General features: G+C 41.5%; 1 protein-coding gene across 1 annotated transcript; it reads left to right on the forward strand.

Annotated features, from left to right (window-relative positions):
• The first annotated feature begins 1,764 nt into the window (after positions 1-1,764).
• slc17a8 (solute carrier family 17 member 8) lies at positions 1,765-20,130 on the forward strand. The gene is made up of 12 exons (XM_086109047.1): positions 1,765-1,856; positions 4,185-4,440; positions 4,772-4,890; positions 10,642-10,756; positions 10,836-10,923; positions 12,831-12,917; positions 14,148-14,290; positions 14,374-14,523; positions 14,619-14,751; positions 17,776-17,886; positions 18,708-18,835; positions 19,528-20,130. Exons 1-12 carry the CDS (start codon positions 1,765-1,767, stop codon positions 19,855-19,857), a joined length of 1,752 nt encoding a protein of 583 aa, XP_085965173.1. The 3' UTR covers positions 19,858-20,130.
• Positions 20,131-22,051: the final 1,921 nt, after the last annotated feature.

Genomic DNA, 22,051 nt, shown 5'->3' on the forward strand with positions numbered 1-22,051 from the left:
AATGGAGTGGTTTACAACGAGGGCTTTTATTGGTACAGTATATTTCTCTGCCTTTATGTTCATTTAATGTGAAGATAATTTAGTAAATGGTTTGATTTGTCGATATAGAGGAACCTCGCTTTAAATTGCAGTTTAAAATCAATTAAATTAAAATGATTTACTTGCTTAGTGGCTTTATTTCACTTAGCCACTATCTGTCCAATGAAATACTAAAATTGTAATTGTAACAAATTCATCAAATGCATAAATGAGTTCACGAAATAAAACTACAGGAGTGATGCGAGCTGAATTTCACCCTATGCTCCAGTGATTCATGACCAGGGTGACGGGACACCTAGTACTTATTTATTTCTTGAGAAATCACCAGGATTGTGGCAGGAAGGTATCCAATGTCACTTAATTTGTCAGAAAACATTACTTATTTATCACAAATAAAACATTTCCTGTCTAGTATGCCGTAGGTGAGCAATTAAATGCTTTTCCATGAGATAGCAGAAGGTACACTAAACTTGTTGGTATTCATCGAATTGAATAAGTCATGGTATATCCGTGTTGTGTTCAATTGAATGTGCCCAGATTTCACACGAAGCCAATTTGTGAGTAAATCAAGACAAGTTCATTATTATTATCTCAAGAGAAAAGAGTTTGTGTTTTGTTGCCTTTACTCTAGAATTAAGGCAAAATGATAAAGTAGCAGCTTCAGCCAAATGTTACACGACAACTCCTCACCAGTGTGGTATCAAGAACATTTCTAGTTTACTGGCCACAGTTTATACAGTTACACCTCTTATGCCTATGTTGGCTTTGTCAAGTTTTGTGATGTATCAAAGCTATGTGTTCATATTGTGTTTACATAAACGACATTGAAGCTACAGTGTTAAGGAAGTTACATTAAAACCGTACCAAGTGGCTGGCTACGCGCTCTCACCAATAGTTGGGATAGGCTCCAGGTCACCCGTGACCCTTGAGAGGATAAGCGCAACAGAAGATGGATGAATATTAAGAGGTGTGTTTGCCCTGATAGTCATGTCATCAAAACAATTCTTCTCAAAGCGATGTGTTGGCATACCAACGGCACATTTGAGTAAGCAACCTCTTGACGTTTGAACATCCCTAATATCAAAACATTATGGAGGGAAATCAGTGCAATCAATTTAATAAGGACTGTAGCAAATAATACAATTGCTATTTGTGCACATATGCCTTTGTCTCGCCTCAATGCGAGTTGTCAAGCTCATGAATCTTTCATTGTTCACCTGACTGGCTGAGATCAGATGAACCTGCCGGGATGACGCTTGAGGCAAGATGATGGTGACGCTAAAGAGGATGAGGGCGTAGTAAGCGAGCCACAAGACCTGCCCCTCCTTTCTGGGAGTATATGACATGGAGAAGTATCTCAAAGGTGTGCATTCAGTTTAGCGGCATATAAAAATGATCACCATGCCCATCAAGTAAAAACTGGATCGACTGATTTCATACGCGCTCTGCTTTCTATGCAAGTCCTCCTGCCAAATGGAACTTTTCAGAGTTGAAACTGACATTAAGGAATACACCAACACCGCCAACTCCTCCCTCCGCCTCTCTGAAAACCACTAAATCACTGGACAGCGTGGTTGGGTAACGGGCATTTTATCCTTGATACTACTCTAAGGTGGATACAACTTCTTGGGCCAGAAGCTTACCAAGAATGGGCATCATCTCGTAGATTTTTGACCAGCAGAAGTATCAAGACACATTTGAACTCAAGAAGGCAAAGACACCAACATGTCTTTGGGAGCTTTGAGGGAGAAGATGCTAAAGTCTGAGACAGCAGAAGTGAAGTCAACAGTGGTCAACTCTTTGGGGAAATTGCAAAGGTGAGAGGAGTTGTGTGTTTTTCCCGAAGCACTTATCTGCAGTGAGTGACAATTAAAAAAAAAATATTGCTTTTTCACTCAATGTGATGTGACATCTGCTATCAGAGGGATAGCATAGTCAAAAATGAATTCTCAAATTATGCAGTATGTACAGTAAATACTGCATTGTTGTGCCTGCCAAGTAAAACCTGTAATTTAATCTTGGCGCAATTTTAAAACAGTAATACATCCCTCATGTCTGATAAATAATTTACAGAGGGGTGCGTGCGTGCGTGCGTGTGTGTGTGTGTATGGGTGTGCGTGCATGAGTGTGTGTGTGCAGTAAAGCTTTTGCACATATGTAAGGTATAGGCATAATTTTTGGAGTCAATATTATAAATGACATGGTACATTCCTACAGTTTTATGCGTTGACACATTTCATGAGCAATCAATGGCAAGTACTCTCATGTCATATACTGTATGTCCTAAATGATATTGGTTCTGTACTGCACTGCACTGTACTTACCGAGTACATAACATTAACATACCGAATTTTGCTCTCCCCAAATAATGGGATGATGTCTATACAATGAGAGGAATCTGTCTATCATATCAATATTATGACAGTTATTATCATCATTACACAGAGAACATTTGCTTCAACAGACCATACAACCTCCCAGAATTTGTTATAGTTAATCTACTATATATTTTGGGGAATGCTTTATACTCGGGGTCATCACCCTATTTGAAACGTAAGACCTCCTTCTAGGCTGCTGGTTAATGCGAAGGGCTACCAGTTTGATAGTATGCACTTTTGAAATAAATTTGCTCAAACTATCTTCATATGTTATAATCAATGATTAATGATGTTCATTTCTGAGAAGACACTGATCACATTAGCGATTTTAGCCAATAAGTATGAAAGAGATAAATATCAATTGGCCACACTTCATTCGAAATATCTGCCAGTGTTCACATTTTGAAATGATCGCTTCTGCAATATTTCTGGAGAGTCTCAGTGTCTAATCACCAATGAGCTATTTTTGGAACAGGCCCGCGGTCTAACTCGTATAGTCCTTTTGGGCTCCCTGGTGCCCGCGGCCATGCTGGTGACCCCTACTTTATACATTCTCCAATCAAATCCACACAAATGCAATCAAATAAAAATATCCCTCCTCTGCCTAATTCGGTTTTCAAGCAACTTTTTAAATGGCGAAGATTCCGTACTTGGCCATATCACATGTCAAGAATATAATTATATATATATTTCTGTATGATCCGTTTCCACTTGCAATGTTGTAAAGCTGCACTGTATCGTCCAGAAAGTAAAAAACAATTCGCAAATGTGAAAAACATATGGAAGTAGAATTAAATGTCATTTGATATACACTGCCGCAACATACTTAGTGAGTGCAAATATTAAAATCAATCGCATCGTACTAAATTTACCCTGCGATTGACAAGCAACCTGGTTAAACCCTCCTCTTGCCCAACACCATCTTGGGATAGCCTCCAGCTCCCCTCCGACACAAATAAGGACAAGTGGATGGACACAAGTCACTGATGGCGTCGTGGTACACTCGCCTGAGTTGTGTGCGGGCAACGTCGGACCGGTTTCCACTCAGTGACGTTACCTGAAACTGACTACCGACCAATTCAAGGTGTACAGTAATCCCTCGTTTATCGCGGTTAATGGGGACAAAACCACCCACGATAAACGAAAATCCGCGAAGTAGTGACCCCCCCCCCCTCCATGTAGGTACATATTACATAATATTTATAAGGCCAAATTTAATGGTATACATGCATGTAGAAGTAAATTTTGAAGTAATTAACACGACTCAATGCTGTATACGAGTAGATTTAAACATTGGATTGGATTGGATACAACTTTATTGTCAAATACATACAGCACAGATGAAATTTCTTCCCTCTCAACATAAAACAAGAAACGGATGTATAGCTTAGGTTAGTTTATGAATAACAAAATACAGTAAACATATACATGCAGTACTGTATATGTTGCTCTATGTGACTCACTCTTGTTTTGCTGACTTTCGCTGCTTCTCGTGGACCTTTTGCGGACTTTTTGCGGACTTAAAAAAAAAAATTATGAATATGTTTGAAAAAATCCGCGATGCACTGAAGCCGTGATAAACCAAATGCGAAATAGCGAGAGATCACTGTACTCGCCCAAAGTCGGCTTGGATAGCTTCCAGCACCTCCTGCGACCCTATTCAGGAAAAGCAGTTTTGAAATGGATGGATGGATGGACATACAGTACATATACAGTATGCAAAACATCTGCATTAATAAGGACATTGTCCTGCTGTTTTTTGAGCAGAAAACTCGATGGCAGCAATGTAGAAGAGGAAAGACACTTTGAACTGACAGAGGATGGGCGTCCGGTGGCCTCCACATCTCGTTCCGCTCCACTGCTGGACTGTAGCTGTGGCGGTCTGCCCAAGCGTTACATCATCGCCATTCTCAGTGGTCTGGGCTTCTGCATCTCCTTTGGCATCCGTTGTAACCTCGGTGTTGCAATTGTGGAGATGGTGAACAACAACACCGTATATGTGAATGGAACTGAAGTACTCCAGGTAGACACTCTTTGGTCATACATTTCGGGATTTTTTCCAGGGTGATAGTTCATCAAGAGGCTGTGGGGTCATGAACGCCTGTCCTTGAGGGCTCCAACCTCGCATGTTTTAGATGTCGTCGCCCCCCCCCCCCCCCCCCACCTCCGACACACCTGATTCAAATGATCAGGATCATTATCAGGCTTCTGTAGAGCTTGCCAATGAGTTGATCATTTGAATCAGGTCTGTTGGAGGAGGGAAACATCCTAAACAGGATAGGGACTGTTGAGGACCAGAGTTCGGGACCAGTGTTCGACACAGTCCATCTTCTTAACTCTCATTTTCTTTTTAGAAAGCTGAGTTCAACTGGGACCCAGAGACAGTTGGACTTATCCATGGCTCTTTCTTCTGGGGCTACATCGTCACTCAAATTCCCGGTGGTTTCATCTCAAACAAGCTTTCTGCTAACAGGTCAAATCTATTTCTTGACTTCAGTTGGTTGGCTTTCTGTAACTACCGTTTTCATGACACCTGTTGCGTTGCATTAAGCAGTACTGTAAGTCACTCCATTGAAGTCACTCAAAGTCTCAAGAAACTCGTGAATAATTATTTTGACTCCATATAAAATAAGGAACTGCATTCCATTGCTACTAGGAATAAATAAGGCTGCCGCAGGTATTCACATTAGACTATTGCATAAGAACAGTCATATTTGTTCTTCGAAACAACAAGACAAACATTGTCAAGACTGACGGTGGTGTTCTTAAATGGTTAAAGCTGCTCAGTGTGCTGAGCAGTGCCGATGGAGTAGATAGTAGCCCTGTAATAAAAGCTTCACAGGAAAAGAGGACCCGCCACTGACAGAGTTAATAATGAAAGATCCTGCCTCTGATTTCTTTCTGAAACACCACTGGAATATTACAAGTGTCATTTACACCCTGTTTTGGAAAAAAAGACAACGGGGGACTCAGTGAGGGAGAAAAATGTCAGGGAGCTGAGAGTCATGGCAGCTCTCAAGAAGAATTGTGTGCACTCGATGGTATTACCTCCCTGCATGACAATCAGGGGTGTTAGATGTGTCTCATTACATAGCTGACAAACAGAAAATAAGCCATGTTATAGAGTTTCACTTTATTGAGATGTTTATAGGCTCGCGTGTCCTGAAAAGCTCTTCAGTTAGTAGTCAACTCAGTGTTGTTTTAACATAAAAGGCGGCAAACTCACGCTATTCTGTTATTTTACTCCATACGAAATGTCTTTTTAGGTTCATTGATAACAATGCTATTTCAGACTCTGAAAACATACAGAGCAGGAGATCATGGCTGCAGAAGGCCAAATGAATTCCAGTACTCATAACATTCAAAACCTTGAAGTCAGCATTTTGTTGAAGAAATTCTGCTTGCATTGGATAGGGCGTTTGGTACCATCTTCTGGCATCTGAGAGAGAGCTGGAAGGAACGCCCTGCGCTCCCGCCAAAAAATGAAACCAAAACAAACAGAAACATGACAGTCAAAAAGTACTTGTTTCCAAGTTGACTGTATAAACACAATAAAACCGATGCTAATTTCAGTTCTTCTGTGGCGTTTTACATTTTCTTTCAGCTTAATAGTTTGATGTTTCAAAAAATATTCAATGTTGAATTTAATTTGATGTGTCTGTTTCACACTAAACTTCAAAATGTGGTGACAACCAATACGAAGCATGCACAATTTCCTTCTTATTTGAAAAACTGTGGAAGGGACATTAAGCAATACTTTAAAAGGCTTGTTCTGATGAGATGTGTGAAAAGGAGAGCCAAAAAATGTCCTAAAAAGTCAGATCTTCAGGTGTGTTTTTGTTCGCAATAATTCATGTCCCCTGCCATCAAATCATAATATGACAATATAAAGTAAACCTAAAAAATTATTTTCCTTTTGGCCACTCGATCAATATATTTTTGAAACATTGAAACATTGCAGCCACCAACCATGAAAGTACGTGAGGGTTTTTATTTAATTAAAATTTTCCTTATTTCCTTCTTGGCAAGGCAATTGAGAACAGATTCATCATTTACAATGCCGACTTGGCCAAGAGCCAGCAGACAACAGAGTAAAAAGAGCAAAATAAAATTAAGACGACTACAGAGACAAACTGTCCAGTGTGATGTCGTAAACATCACAGAAAATGGTGAATGTAAGGCTCAACACAGACTCAAAACAGGTGAAGTGATCATGTACAGTTTCGTCACTAACTTTTTTAAATGATTTTAGAATGAATGAGTTGAGTTTTATTGTTTGTGACAGGGTCTTTGGGGCATTTGGGACGGAAAATTGTAAAGAAAATGGACCCAAAGTGTCGTAAACTTATGGGAATAATTATATTCGCCCCGAGGAGATGCACAGATGGACAGATTTAAAAACAGTACAGTACTTTATAATCGTTTATAGTCACCATGAGATTTGTTTTTCTTTTTTCTGGTTTTCAATACGGTACACAAACACAAGAAGTATGTTTACAAAATTAACCACAAAACAGACACACAAAATATGTACACGCTGTATTCACTGTACACAAAACTGTCAGCAAATCAAAGGTCATTGTGCGACCTTAGCCTCTCCTTCTGCCTGCCTCTACAAGATAAAGTGAAACGCATTTACTCATTAACTCATCAACGTGGAGGCAAACGACATGACTTTCGCTAACAGCACAGCAACTGTTTGCTCCCAACTACTTTTGATGTCACAGAGATTACATTTCGGTGCATATGTGACTAAACTGACTGGCGTTCTACTCGAGAAGTTCCGAGAGGCTTCAAAATGTGTCTCGAGTAATGAAGGGGGCGTTTCCTCAAAGTGTGTATCGAGGGTTGCTTCATTTAACGGCGGAGCCGAAAATGATGACGTCCAAAGGCTTGCTGGCTTCAGATTGTTCAGCAAGGTTTGACAGCAAGAGAAACCCCTCAGGCAACAGCCTCATTAAAAATTCATGGGTTTTTTTCAGCTTATCGTGTGAACAGTTATATTGTAGTTTCTCCACTACTTTGGAAAGTGTTATATAGAAGTGTTTCGTTTGAGATGATTTGGACATGCATAGTGCTCTGAGCAGCTGGACTCGTAACTCAAATCACTGGTTGTTAGTCATTTCTCCATTGAATCCCACATCTACATCTAATGATGTGAAAAACAATTGTAAATAGCACAGCCACCTTATCTATATCTATATTTATATTGCACTTAATTGAACGGTGTACATTGAAACTGTAACATTTATTTTGTGAATGCAAACACTTTGTTTTTCTTCTTTCTTCTTTCTACCCACAATCTTGCTGCTGTAGACTGTACATTTCCCCAGTGTGGGACAAATAAAGGATATCTTATCTTATTTGAATGGATTACTAATTGTATTTTTCGTAAAAAAACAGATAGTCCAAAAAATATAACATCCAATTTTAGTGGCCTGAGGCTGGTTGATGGTTGCTGCGAACTTGGCCAGCTGCTGCTGCATATTGAATTGAATACAACTGTTATGCGGCGAAACAGCAGGCCAGGTGAAAAAAGAATAAAAAGGCAATTCAGCCAGGATTCAGGAAGGAGATTTTCCAGTTTTCTTTATTTTCAGGAGTGACAGTTGATCAGTTTTGAGCAGCCCACGTGTAGCACTGCTCTCCAAGTTGTCCAGCGCGCAGTGACTTCCTCATTCCTCTTATAAAGGGAGTGCACTTGAGCTTCAGGCCAATCAGGTCCAAGCAACAATTGGCCCTTCTCAGGTGGTTGCAATTACCTCATCTGAAATAATTATCCATCCATCCATCCATTTTCCGAACCGCTTGATCCTCACTAGGGTCGCGGGGGGCGCTGGAGCCTATCCCAGCCGTCTTCGGGCAGTAGGCGGGGGACACCCTGAATCAGTCGCCAGCCAATCGCAGGGCACACAGAGACGAACAACCTTTCTTCCATCCAAAATCCACAGAAAACCAGAAATTTTAACACATGTCTTTCATCATCATGACAACAACTTTATTGTCAAATGTGCTGTTGTCAGAGATTTTCTCGGACAAAGTTAAAGAAATGACTCGGCACACAGGAAAAATTGTCTTCAATATCGGCGGAAGCGGATCTCTGAGAGCGAACGACGGTTAGTTGCTCCGCGATCACACTCGAGCTCCCTTCCTGCCAGTTCAGACTTTTATTGTAACATACAAGGAAAACAATGCCCCCGATATTTGCATACCGCACCCACGGTCCGGCCCCTCTGTAGTGATGGGTTACCTGTGTTAAACATTGAACCACCAGTACATTGGCGTTTTTTCTGGCTGGTCTACATCGAATTAGCATGTTGTAGACTTTGCGGATGGCCAATGTCGTCTGGGCGCGACGGGTGTTCTCAACTCGTCTTTTGTTGTTCAACCGCTGTTCCCGAATTATTCATTCCCCTTTTGTGACCGAGTTTCGCCCTCTCCCCCGTGATCGCCCACCTGTATTGACGTGCTAATTGTGGACTTCAACAGCCCTCTGGCTTTGTGCACAGGAATTTGGGGGTGCTGGATACGCACCCAAACGTTTAGATGTGTCCAGATTAAATGAAACTTTAAACATGATACAATTTTGCTCATAGATTCCTCTAACAGCTGTACGTATGTGTGACATACAGCACAGATGAAATTTTTTCCCTCTCAACATAAAACAAGAGGAGCCACTGCGGGTGTCCACGCCGCCATCAGAAGAAAAGTTAACAAAAAAATGACAAAATAATACAAAACAACACATGAGACACAGACAATCGTGCACTCTTAATCACTTTCCTGCATACACTTTGTTGTCTGAAGCAGTTATAGATGAAAGAGGAGCGAATCAAAGTGTCCTTTTCACCAGTGGATCAAAGACGTCATGATGCAATGTGCACATGTCTGCTCTAAGCTAAGCTTGAAAGCAACAAGAAGCTGTAGCATCCATTAACGAAAAAGAGAGATTGGCTCTCTTCTCCTGTCCCATGTAAATCCGCTTCAATTCCAAGCCGCGACTCCCAGTTCCACATACGCATCGGCGCTCTGTGCTGACACTCCTTTCTCCTGGTTTATTATTCTCCTGGTTGCTGAGTAATGCCAGTGAGTGCAGTGCTCGTCGCTCCATTTCCATCAACCTGTGCATGGGTGGTGGCCTTCTGCTTTGCCCTGAGATGTTGCTTCATTCTAAGGGTTTCTGCTGCCCCATATGGTCTTCTTCAGTTATCAAAAAGGAGTAACGGTTCTGCAAATGCGGGCAAGTTCAACTTCCTGTTCTTCAGTTGTCACTCAGCAATGAGATTGTAGTCCCATCACCCACGAAAGAACTGGTTAAGATTCCTGTTGACAGCATCCTGAAAGGTATCCATGAATTTAGCAAACAGTTCATCGCCATCTTGTACAGTGCACAATGGGCTTCGTTTAACGCTTGTTAGACTGAATGTTGTCAGGTGCTCAACTCACCAGTCCACAAAAAGTCCTGTGTAGCCTGTCATACTAGCTGCCTATACCCGCTTCAACCAAAACATATTAAAGACCGCGTAATTGAAACCCGATTGGCCAAGTAGCCCATTTGACCATGTGACGTCTCGCAAAATACAACTATGGGCCAATATCAACAATATAAAGTAGAGGAGTCAAGTGGAAACCAAGTTACGAGGCAACATTTTTTCCCTCCAATGCCATCATGTGAAAGTGTTGCCGACATTAGGGAAGTTTGACTCTGTCCTGCAAGTAAGGAGGAAAATGATGCTAAAGAAAATTGTCTTGTCTTACCAGGGAACTCAATTACTGGCATGGTTTCAATTTAAAAATACATACCAATGAGGGTCGAATGCAGGTCACATCCTATTTTAACAACAGATCAGTGTTACGTCCTAGACTACAGAGGCTATTTTATTACTGATTGGTGTTGATGCAACATCGACATTCTGTTTTTAACTCTGCCACCGAACTTTTGACACTGGCCGCTTTGCACTGCAGTCATGTAGTTTTATAGTTTGCTTGGTATCGAATGCAACTGCACATTCCCCTACGGCAAATCCGTTTTGTATCCTTCTGGTTTTGTTATTTCAGTATTTACTTTGAAGTTAAATGACATTTTCAAGGCATAAATGATGGTAGGAAGTCTCAAGAAAAAATAGCCAATTCATCTTTGTTTGTGCAAGTGAGTCAAGTGGTCAGGGACAATTAATAATGGCCCGTTTCTCTCAAAATAATGTCAGCTTTTTTTTCTCTGCAGGGTGTTTGGCGCTGCTATTTTCTTGACGTCAGTGCTGAATATGTTTATCCCATCTGCAGCGAGGGTTCACTATGGCTGTGTCATGTTTGTTCGCATCCTACAGGGCTTAGTTGAGGTAAGAATGTGAATAGTGAAGTTGTTGAGAAATGTCTAGGGGACATGGGTTAATTATTTGGGGCACATTTCCCATCTAGGGTGTGACCTACCCAGCGTGCCATGGGATGTGGTCAAAATGGGCCCCACCTCTTGAACGCAGTCGATTGGCCACTACATCCTTCTGCGGTGAGTTGAAGTTATGAAGGGAGCCATCCTTTCATACATTTTCTATGTGTACCTCAAATGTCCCCACGAGGGTCACGGGTGAGCTGGATCCTTTCTCTGGACAGTCTCCTCCAGTTTTCTGTCACATGTTAGAAAACTGTAAGACTGAATTGCCAGTAGGTGTGAATGGTTGTTTCTCTACAGCAGGGGGAGGGAACTCCGGTTCCTCAAGACTTAGAGCCATATCCTGCCTGTTTTACATCTCCCGCTCTTCAACACGCATTCAAATGATCAACTCATCAGCAAGCTCCGTAGAGGCCTGACGCGATCATGCACAATTGAACCAGGTGTGTTGGAGCAGGGAGGGATCTAAAACAGGCAGGTTATGGCTCTTGAGGAACCGGAGTTCCCTATCCCTGCTCGAAAGTATATAGCAGGGGTAGGGAACTCTGGTAATGAGGAGAAGCTGTCTAGAAAATGGATGGATGGAAACGCCAAGAATGGGTGGTCAGGTTCCGTCAAGTGACACTGGCCATAAAGAGCCTGTGAGAGATGAGCCAGTTTTACAGATACATTCTGCATGCTGCACCAGCAGGTACAATGGCAATCTGCACAACAAATGACCTCGACCTCATCAAAACACTTAGACTGGGTCAACATCAGTGATATTTGATCTCACAAATGTTCTTTTGGATGAAATGGGTAAAACATCGCACTCTAGCATAATAATGCAAGAGAAATATTTATGTTACTGTAATTTTCCTTATTTGGTAGCAGAGCTTCTCAGTTATCTTTTGTGAGAAAGAGAAAACATTTTGCACCACACAACTCTCTATAAATAGTATAATTTGTCAATATACAGTAATCCCTCGTTTATTGCGGGGGTTGCATTCCAAAAAGAACCAGTGATAGGTGAAATCCGTGAAGTAGTGAGCTTTATTATTTTTTTTACAGTTATTATACATTACTGAACTTTGGATACAATGAAACCAAAGACCAAAACCTGTTTTCAGGCCGAAGCACACAAAAAAAAAAAACGTTTTCAACAAATAACTATGATAGTTTTTTGGAAATACTGTACTGTAAGAACGCAATTCACTGTTTTAAAGCATTAAAAAAACTGCACTAAAAAAATCCGTGAAACAGCGAAGCTGTGGAACGTGAACCGCGTTAGCGCGAGGATCACTGTAACTGTAAGCATACCTCTGCATAACATTGCATCCTTAACAATTTAACATAAAAAATGACAAGAAAAAAAAGCTCTACTTACAACAAAGAATAACATAAACGTGTTTTTTTTAGTATTTCACAGAAAAGATTTGAAGTGCATCAGTTCACCTGAAATATGAAAAATAAAAATACATGAGAGCGCCACTGCCACGTCCTGTGGTGGTTGTGCAATTACACCATGGCACTCTCTTTTTCAAGTCATAATTGGCGTTGGGGCAAATGAGGAGTGTGCACCCTAGCTTCAAGCATAGACTAAATTACATTTCCCTTGTCAGCAGAAAAATTCCTACTTCTTTTTTTTTTCTCAAATGTGCTCGCAATTGTTTGGCTATTCATTTTTTCGCAAAACCAAAAGTAAACAAAATCAGGAATTGCATGGAATGCACATATTGGTACTTACCAGTGACAATAACCACATGGTTAACTGACAGTGCCATTAACTAACAACGTGACTCACAATCATTTGAACAGTGCACATTTAACGCTTGGTTAGCTAACAGCAGGTTAAGAATTGAACTGGGGGTCACGCGTTAACCAGTGGTTAAAATATAAAATTAATCAAATTTAAATTTAAATTGTACAGTTAACTCAAAGTTTCACTGAACGTTTTCATTCAGAATACTGTAAAAATGCCACTGCCGGTCAAAGTGATATCGTGGCTTGAAAATAACACTGAAATTGAACTCGCCTTTTTCCAGGATCCTATGCAGGAGCCGTGATCGCCATGCCTTTGGCTGGTGTGTTGGTTCAGTACATTGGGTGGCCGTCAGTCTTTTACATCTATGGTAAGAAGTTGAATGTCAATATCTGTTTCTGTATGTACAATGTAAACATGCAGCCAAATACAACAATAATACAAAATAAAACAGTGTTGTATAGCATCCAGGCCCAGATATGTCAATGACATGTATCAAGTATAACTTTATTTTCAAATGTGCTGTATGTGCATACAGCACAGATGAATGTATTCCACATTGGTTTAATTTCACCACTGACCATGACGTGCGTGCGTCTGTTATCATTTTATTTACCGGTATGTATTTGTTGATATATTTGTTTTATTTGGATGCCTGTTGCGGTGTCTGTGTATGACGTTGAAATTACGTTCTCAATGCCGACTGGCTGTCGCCGACGAGGGATGAAGTGGGCCCACGTGGGTCAGCCTGAAATGCCCACCTCTGCTAATTTCATTCAGTATTTTAACCAAACCATTTCACATATCACCTATTACGGTTTGCAGAAAGCAGAAATCATTGACCAGTATTTTATGAATTTCAGCATCACTGTTCATTCATCAGTAATGAATCACCAATTTTGGAGAGCTTAATTTATTCAATGCACCTATTAAGACTATTTTACGAGAGTCAATTTAAAGATTGTATCACACTAATGACAGTTCAAATTCCAGTCTGCTCATGACTAGGCTATTTAATTGCATGAGCACTTCGAACTACACCAGATTATAGCGCAGCATGGTTGGCGTTAGAAGGTTGTCCACAAACTTACACACACAAATTTAAGTTAATTACTCAAAGTGTCTTCTGCACAAAATACTGGTGTACTGCATATACAAATTGAAAATATATGTAACATCATAGCCAACAAACATGTAAGAACACCGTGTAGAATTATCAATGGATGTCTTGTCATCATGAAATAATCAAGATACTTTACTGTTAGTCGTTACTTTACAAACCTTATCTGAATTGCTTTAGTGATTGATTAAAACGATTAATACTGACATACAATTCCCATCTTGCTAGATGTTTTTTAATAAAGAGCTACTCTGCTTTTTGTGCGATATGATCTCATGATTTATTGATGTGAAATAGCCTTTTCCTGTCTGGGTGCTGTGACTCATCATTTCATCTGAATAATAATGAAGCTTCTCAGGTGGAGAGTCAAGGTTCCAACTTGGTTTAATGATTCTGGCTCGCTCTCATCAATACTTTAAAAGGCCATTTGTGGACGTACTGTAGTATGTTTTAGTCACTCTTTTGTTCTATTGCCAAAAGGTGTTTTTGGAATCCTGTGGTATGTCCTGTGGCTTTTGTTGGCCTATGGAAGTCCTGCTGTGCATCCAACAATCACGGATGAGGAAAGAACATACATTGAGTCCACCATTGGCGAAACAATTCACCACCAGAATGTGACTCAGGCAAGTAAACAGGTATCAGTTACATTGATCATTTCGTACAGTAGTCGACGTTACTTTTTTTTTCTCACCTCTTACACGATAAGAAATTCAAGACACCATGGCGCCGTTTCTTCACTTCCATGCCTGTCTACGCCATCATTGTGGCCAACTTTTGCCGCAGCTGGACCTTCTACCTGCTTCTCATTAGCCAGCCGGCATATTTTGAAGAGGTCTTTGGGTTCCCAATCAGCAAGGTTGACCTCATGCTATCATCACACAGAGAGACCATAAATCAAGGCAATGGTATTTTATGTTACATGTTACAGAAGACTGCATGATGCTCTTACAGGTAGGCATCCTGTCTGCCGTGCCGCACATGGTGATGACTATTGTTGTTCCAATTGGAGGACAGCTGGCGGACTTCCTGCGTAGTAACAAAATCATGACCACTACGAATGTGAGGAAACTCATGAACTGTGGAGGTAGGTTGAGGAAACCATAAGCAACATGCACAATGTACACAAAAGGTGAACACACCTAAATACACTCAACCCTGGAAGTCAGATCCTTATATACATATATATACACAGTACATATACTGTATATATATATATATATGTATATATATGTATATATATGTATATATATAGGGCGGCCCGGTAGTCCAGTGGTTAGCACGTCGGCTTCACAGTGCAGAGGTACCGGGTTCGATTCCAGCTCCGGCCTCCCTGTGTGGAGTTTGTATGTTCTCCCCGGGCCTGCGTGGGTTTTCTCCGGGTGCTCCGGTTTCCTCCCACATTCCAAAAACATGCATGTCAGGCTGATTGGACGCTCTAAATTGTCCCTAGGTGTGAGTGTGGGCGTGGATGGTTGTTCGTCTCTGTGTGCCCTGCGATTGGCTGGCAACTGATTCAGGGTGTCCCCCGCCTACTGCCCGGAGATGGCTGGGATAGGCTCCAGCACCCCCCGCGACCCTAGTGAGGATCAAGCGGTTCGGAAAATGGATGGATGGATGGATGTATATATATATATATATATATATATATATATATATATATATATATATATATATATATATATATATATATATATATATATATATACAGTATATATATAAATATATACAGTATATATACAGTGATCCCTCGCTACTTCGTGGTTCGTTTATCGCAGGTTCAGTGCATCACGGATTTTTTTCAAACATTAAATTATTTATTTATTTATTTTTTACATATACATGGAGTACAGTACTGTATATGTTGCTCTATGTGACTCGCTGTTGTTTTGCAGCTTCTCGCGGACCGTTTGCGGCCTAAAAAAAATCGTGTTTTTTTTTACCTGTTTATGTTAATTGGACGCTACTTCGCGGATTTTCGTTTATCGCGGGTGGTTTTGGTCCCCATTAATGGCGATAAACAAGGGATTACTGTATATATATACAGTATATATATAAAATTCCTCCTCTCACCCCCCCTCGGGTGGTGTCCGTCCCTCATTCAGCTCGGGTCCTCTACCAGAGGCCAGGAAGCTTGAGGGTTCTGCGAAGTATCCTTGCTGTTCCCAGCACTGCACATTTCTGGACTGAGATGTCCGATGTTGTTCCCGGGATCTGTTGCAACCACTCATCTAGTTTGGGGGTCACTGCCCCGAGTGCTCCGACCACCACAGGCACGACTGTCACCTTTACCTTCCAGGCTCTCTCCAGCTCCTCTCTGAGCCCTTGGTATTTCTCGAGTTTCTCGTGTTCCTTCTTTCTGATGTTTCCATCACTTGGGACCGCTACATCCACTACAACGGCTTTCCTCTGCCCTTTATCTATGATCACGATATCTGGTTGGTTCGCCATTACCATCTTGTCAGTCTGGATCTGGAAGTCCCACAGGATCTTCGCTCTGTCATTCTCCGCCACCTTCGGAGGTGTTTCCCATTTTGACCTTGGGGTTTCCAGTCCATACCCCGCACAGATGTTTCGGTAGACTATGCCAGCCACCTGGTTATGGCGTTCCATGTAGGCTTTCCCTGCCAGCATCTTACACCCTGCAGTTATGTGTTGGATCGTCTCAGGTGCCTCTTTGCACAACCTACACCTTGGGTCTTGTCTGGTGTGGTATATCTGGGCCTCAATGGCTCTGGTGCTCAGGGCCTGCTCCTGAGCAGTCAGGATGAGTGCCTCTGTGCTGTCCTTCAGGCCAGCCCTCTCTAGCCACTGATAGGACTTCTTGAGATCGGCCACTTCAGTTATGGTCCGGTGGTACGTCCCATGTAGGGGCTTGTCCTCCCATGATGGTCCCTCTTCCAGCGCCTCATCCTCCCTCCTATATATATATATATATATATATATATATATATATACTGTATATACACATTATAAAACTTTATTATAAAACTGCAAGATGATGCTTGCACGTCACTTGCAGGTAAAACAAAGTTTTAAATAACAATTGTTTGTTTATTTTGTTACAGCCATTTAAATGACCACAATAACCACAGCCATATTAAGATCAGAATCAGAAATCTGAAAAACCTGGTGAACGAGGTTCGCTCAATTGTTCGATTTCTTTCCAAATACATGACGTAAAACCCGGCACATTGATTATGCTATGAAAATTAAATGGCTCGATACTCAGCTACTGTTCGTTTCTGTCAGGGGTGGTGCTGTGTGTGTGCGCGTGCGCGCGCGGGCGTGTGTGTGCGTGTGTGTGTGCGCGTGCGCGTGCGCGTGTGTGTGTGTGTGTGTGTGTGTGTGTGTGTGTGTAGGTGTCTGTGTGTGTGTGTGTTCACCAAAATGCCATGCCACTCCCACTCCAGGTTAGTAAATAGACGCTGTCTCCAAAAGGAGACCTCAAAAACGGGTCTTGAATGTACGAGCATTCCACCTGGCATGAGCAATATACTAAAACAGAACAGGAGCGGCATGCCTCAGGTGGTAGAGTGGCTGTCTCCCAGCTTGCAGGTTGTTGTTTCCTCAACTCTTGATTGACTTCATTTAACAAACAAATACTATTCAAATAAAATTTACTTAGAATTTGTTTGTGGAAAAAAAAAGTTTCTTCAAGTAAAACTCTTTTTTCAGTGTGCGGCATCAGGTGGTGTTCTAGGATTTAGATAAGAGGAAAAGGAGGAGAAAACATACGACTTCTGTCTGTACACATACTTGAACTAATGCAACTCCGCAACAATTGAACGGTGTGTCGAAATTCCGGCAACGATGTATTTGGCAACTCATTGTTTCTGTTGTTTCACAGTACACAGTGTTTATGTACTGTGGCACATGTGGGTCTTGTTCAGTCAAACCTTCAAACTTTATTTATATAGCACTTTTCAGACATAAAAATGCAACTCAAAGTGCTGCACAGTTAAAACATTTCAAACTTACAACATAAAAAGAGGACCTCCACCCCTCCCCCTTGTTGAGTTTGCACAATAATAATGTTCAGTAATGCAAGTGAACCAAATGTTTTGAGGTTATTTCTGGCATCTGTTCATTATCATGTGTCTTTTTGTAGGCTTTGGCATGGAGGCTACTCTGCTTCTGGTGGTCGGCTTTTCACACACCCGTGCTGTGGCCATCTCTTTCTTGGTGCTTGCTGTTGGCTTCAGTGGATTTGCTATATCAGGTACCGATACTCCCGTGGTAGCACAATTTACTAGTACCCCTACTTATGAGTTTTTTTTAGATAGTGGCTGTCATTTGAGTGACAAGTGAGCTTCAGGCTTTTCCAAGCACCGGTGCAAGTGAAACAAAATGAACCCATTTAAAGTGGAATCTCTCAGTGGAAACTCTCAGTGGAACTTCGGTTCACTTACTACCGGTAATTGGTTTACAAGAATTATGCTTCCTGACATCCCTGTCTACGCGGAATGCTAAGTTGTTCGCTTTCACACACAATGTAAAGTTTTTTGCAATGTTTCGGCACGTGTTTCGGGTTTTTTTCTTCTTTACTCGTGGCCTGCAGTTACACATCATGTACACCTGACATGCGTTGTGTTGCAAAAACAAATGCATGCCACGAGGGGTATTACCCATGCATGCATGTATACAATTAGGAAGCCCTCAACTCCCCGCCTCCTCAGTCCTTGTCTCCAATACTGGAGAGAGTGTGTGTGGGTATGGGGGGGGGGGGGGGGGTGAGAGAGAAAGAGAGATAGAGAGAGCGCCGCACGTGAGCTGGCGTGTGAGCTTGCGACAAGGAACTCACTTGGTCATGGCATTTAAAGGTACTACATACAAATGTACAATTGCGTGTGCGTGTGTGTGCCTTTTGACGACACTTTATAAAGCCAGTTGGTTTCTTTCCATTATTTTATTGACAAATGCAGGTCCACCCTGAATTTTTTTGTGAGTCATGTATAGTCCTCTGCAGAAAATTCCAATCAGCATTATTCATAGTTTTCAGATTTATCATTGTCACGACACAATCCCATACTGTGTTGGCAGGCTTTAATGTCAATCATCTGGACATTGCTCCTCGCTATGCCAGCATCCTGATGGGCATTTCCAATGGTGTGGGAACACTGTCTGGAATGGTGTGTCCCGTGATTGTCGGAGCCCTGACCATTCATAAGGTACAACTTATTTTTTTTATAATAGAGGTTGTGATAAAAGTTGAGTCAAAGTTGATTAATAGATGATGTCAAAGGTGTCAGGAGTTACGGCTACGACATACCTATACAGTATGTCATCAAAAGCCCAATATGTGCTCCTCGCAAGTAGGACAGAATGCTTGGGAGGGAGACTACTGACAATCGTCCATGAATCTGCAAAGTTGTTTTCGTAACAGTGTTGCCTTTGTATTGGACTTTAATTTAATCCCACTTGAAACATGAAGCATTAAGTTGACAGATGTGGTGATAGTAATAATTCAACCGCGCAAACATTATTATGCGCAGCAATAACGTGACATCATCTTTAGTGGATGTCGACATGAAATGAATAAATTAAACATACAAAAAAAAATGAAAAAACGGGCCATATGTTTGCGCCTCTACCTCCCTTGGGTAAATGAAAACGCTAAGGATTTTGAGTTTGTTAGTGTTTATTTAGCATCAAGTTTCAATCGGCTCAAAGAAAGTTGACGTACATTCAACCTAGATAAGTTACAAGAATAAGTCACTTTGGGATAAACAGCGTTTGTATTTCTAGGTAGAGTCTGGGTATGGATTTACCACCATCTCTCTGATCTCAGAGGTGCATCACCAAGAAAGCAATGTTTCTTTCAGAATATTGTTTGACACAATTCACTCTTCCCTTCCGACAGACCCGTCTTGAGTGGCAGAACGTCTTTGTTATCGCGTCCATGGTGCACTATACAGGGGTCATTTTCTACGCTATCTTTGCCTCGGGAGAACAACAGGACTGGGCCAACCCTGAGAGCACGTGTGAAGAAAAATGTGGCTTTGTCGAAGAGGACGAGCTAGCTGAAGAATCTGAGCTCAACAGCGAGAGCATGACAGCTCCCAAAATGAGTTATGGAACGACCGATAATGCGTCAGGTCAGAGACACGGCTGGACAAAGAAGAGAGGGGTGACCATGCAAGAGGAGGACGAATATTACACTAACGGAGAACCTCAGAATGGATACCAGTGAGCAGTTTGGTGCACATGAAGACTTTCACAATTTGGTGACGATCCAGTTTTACACCTGTGGAAACTAACCATTATGTACCTCAATCAACTTTCATCGACTTAAATGAAAACACCGGTTTCAGAGTGATGACTTGTCTTTGAAAGCAAATCGTTACAGAAGAAGAAAAGCTTAAAATGTTGTAGCTTGATCAGTACTTTAGAACTCATTTGTCTTGTCACAAGCCAACGTGTAGTTCAACTAAATGCAAAAGCATACAAATAAATATGAAGAGCATTATGTTACAATAGTCGAGGTGAGACGGAACAAATGCATGAATTATGATTTCTTCATCACTAGCAGATAGAATGGGATGGATCTTAGCAATATCGAGGAGGTGATAAAACACAGTTGTAGTAATATTCTTTGAGAAGACAGTTGAGTCAAATATAACAGATTTTCCAGTCACTTCAGATAATAGTACATTTAGTACAAGACTGGTGTCCTACAATCGGTGTTAATCATCTCAGTTTCTTTCAGAAAAAAATTCAAAGCTATAAATTCTCTAATCTCAGCCAAGTACACTTCTTCATTCCAGTAATTCTGTGGCTTTTCCATTTCCAATGGCATTCATTATTGGGTATCATCGGTATAGCAGAGAAAACTTGTGTTATATTTGTGTGTAATATCACCAGGCAGAAGCATGTATATTAGGGGTGTCCTAAATCGGTCCTCAAGGGCCGCTGTCCTGCCTGTTTTCCCATCACTCCCAGCTGGAGCACACCTGATTCTAATAATCAAGATCGTTCTAATGCTGCGTCAGAGCTGGCTGATGAACAGGCAGGACAGTGGCCCCCCCAGACCCGGAGCTGGGCAGTCCTGATGTAGATGCTAAACAATAGAAGGCCAAGTACCGATCCACATGGAACTTTACAAAATTCAGGAGTTGCATTGCCATGGTTTGCACGGTGTCATCTCTCTGAGAGGTTAGAATTAAACCAAGAAAGTGCTGAGATTGAAATACCGACATACAGTATGCTTCGAGGCCTTCGAATATGTTGTGATCGACTGTGCCAAGTTAGTGCTAAGATTGAGTCATGATGCTGTTATATTGATGAGGTGTCAGAGTCTATAGCTAGGAGAAAATCATTTGACATTTAGCTCAGTAGAGCGTGGTCGGCCCTAAATCCTGACTGAAGAGATTCAAAAGAGATTGTTAGTGCCGCGTTATTATTAAACTGGTACGCTATGACCTTTTCAACAATTTTCGCAATAAACAGGAGATCGGATACTTGCTTATAATGACAGAGAATCTCTGGGTTGATGTTTGTTCGCTTAAAGTGTAGCTCTGACGCCCCATTTCGAGGTAACTATATGGTGCTGTATGGTAAATTTGATGGATATCTGGGATTCCTAATTTTGGGTCTCATCTTGTATTTGCCAAAATAATCCCCCTGGTTAATGTTAAAGCATCGTGCCATGTTTGGAATGGATATGACAAGTCATTGATTGGGCCTTGCACTCACCAGTTATTATTGAGTGACACTCCAGATTGCTGCATATGAATGTAAAGCTGTATTTTCTTATTATTTTTCTTCACTACGTGACCCTAATATTCCGCCATAGAAAAAAAAAAAGCCCAGTGTTAGGCAGGCCGTGAGTGAACACGCCAGCGCCATCCGTGTCCTCATCTGACAGTGAGACGCCCCGGGATCCAACCGACCAGTTCGATGGTCATGAACGTGGCATCCATTCTTGGGTATTTATTTATTGATTAATTGATTGATTTAAATGGAAAGGATGTAACCTGACCCGCATTATTGACAGGCATAGCCTTCTCATGCGAGGGCTTGATTATTTATTATGCGCTGCAACACCAACCTCATCTGATACAGAGCAAGCAAACCGTGAATGGTCACTGACAGATTGACAGACCTTCAGTCCGTATTGACTGTGAATATTTTTAAAAATGAAACACACTTGTCAGAATCGGACGAAGAAAATGCAGTGTTGAATTGGGGAGCTGGCCAGGCCAACACAGCTTTCAATGCCGCTATGTCACGGCTCCACTTCTTGCAGGTAAGTCTGGCTGTGCGCATTACTTCTCATGGGGTCTTGACAAATAGGTTCCGCAATAAAGATTTTTAATACAATATATTAGTTTAGCACTGTCAATGTTCTGTCAGGTTTCGCTCTTAACGGCTTGACTTTCAGTAAG

The sequence above is a fragment of the Hippocampus guttulatus genome, chromosome 4, assembly GCF_054856545.1.
Source record: "Hippocampus guttulatus isolate MCC_2025c chromosome 4, RoL_Hgut_1.0, whole genome shotgun sequence".
NCBI lineage: Eukaryota > Metazoa > Chordata > Actinopteri > Syngnathiformes > Syngnathidae > Hippocampus > Hippocampus guttulatus.

Excerpts from the sequence above, each read along its gene's own strand:
- slc17a8 (XM_086109047.1), top strand. The coding sequence starts at position 1,765 with ATGTCTTTGGGAGCTTTGAGGGAGAAGATGCTAAAGTCTGAGACAGCA. Across the intron at positions 4,441-4,771 it reads ATGGAACTGAAGTACTCCAG|AAAGCTGAGTTCAACTGGGA; the intron begins GTAGACACTCTT and ends TTTTCTTTTTAG. Across the intron at positions 14,524-14,618 it reads TTGGGTTCCCAATCAGCAAG|GTAGGCATCCTGTCTGCCGT; the intron begins GTTGACCTCATG and ends ATGCTCTTACAG.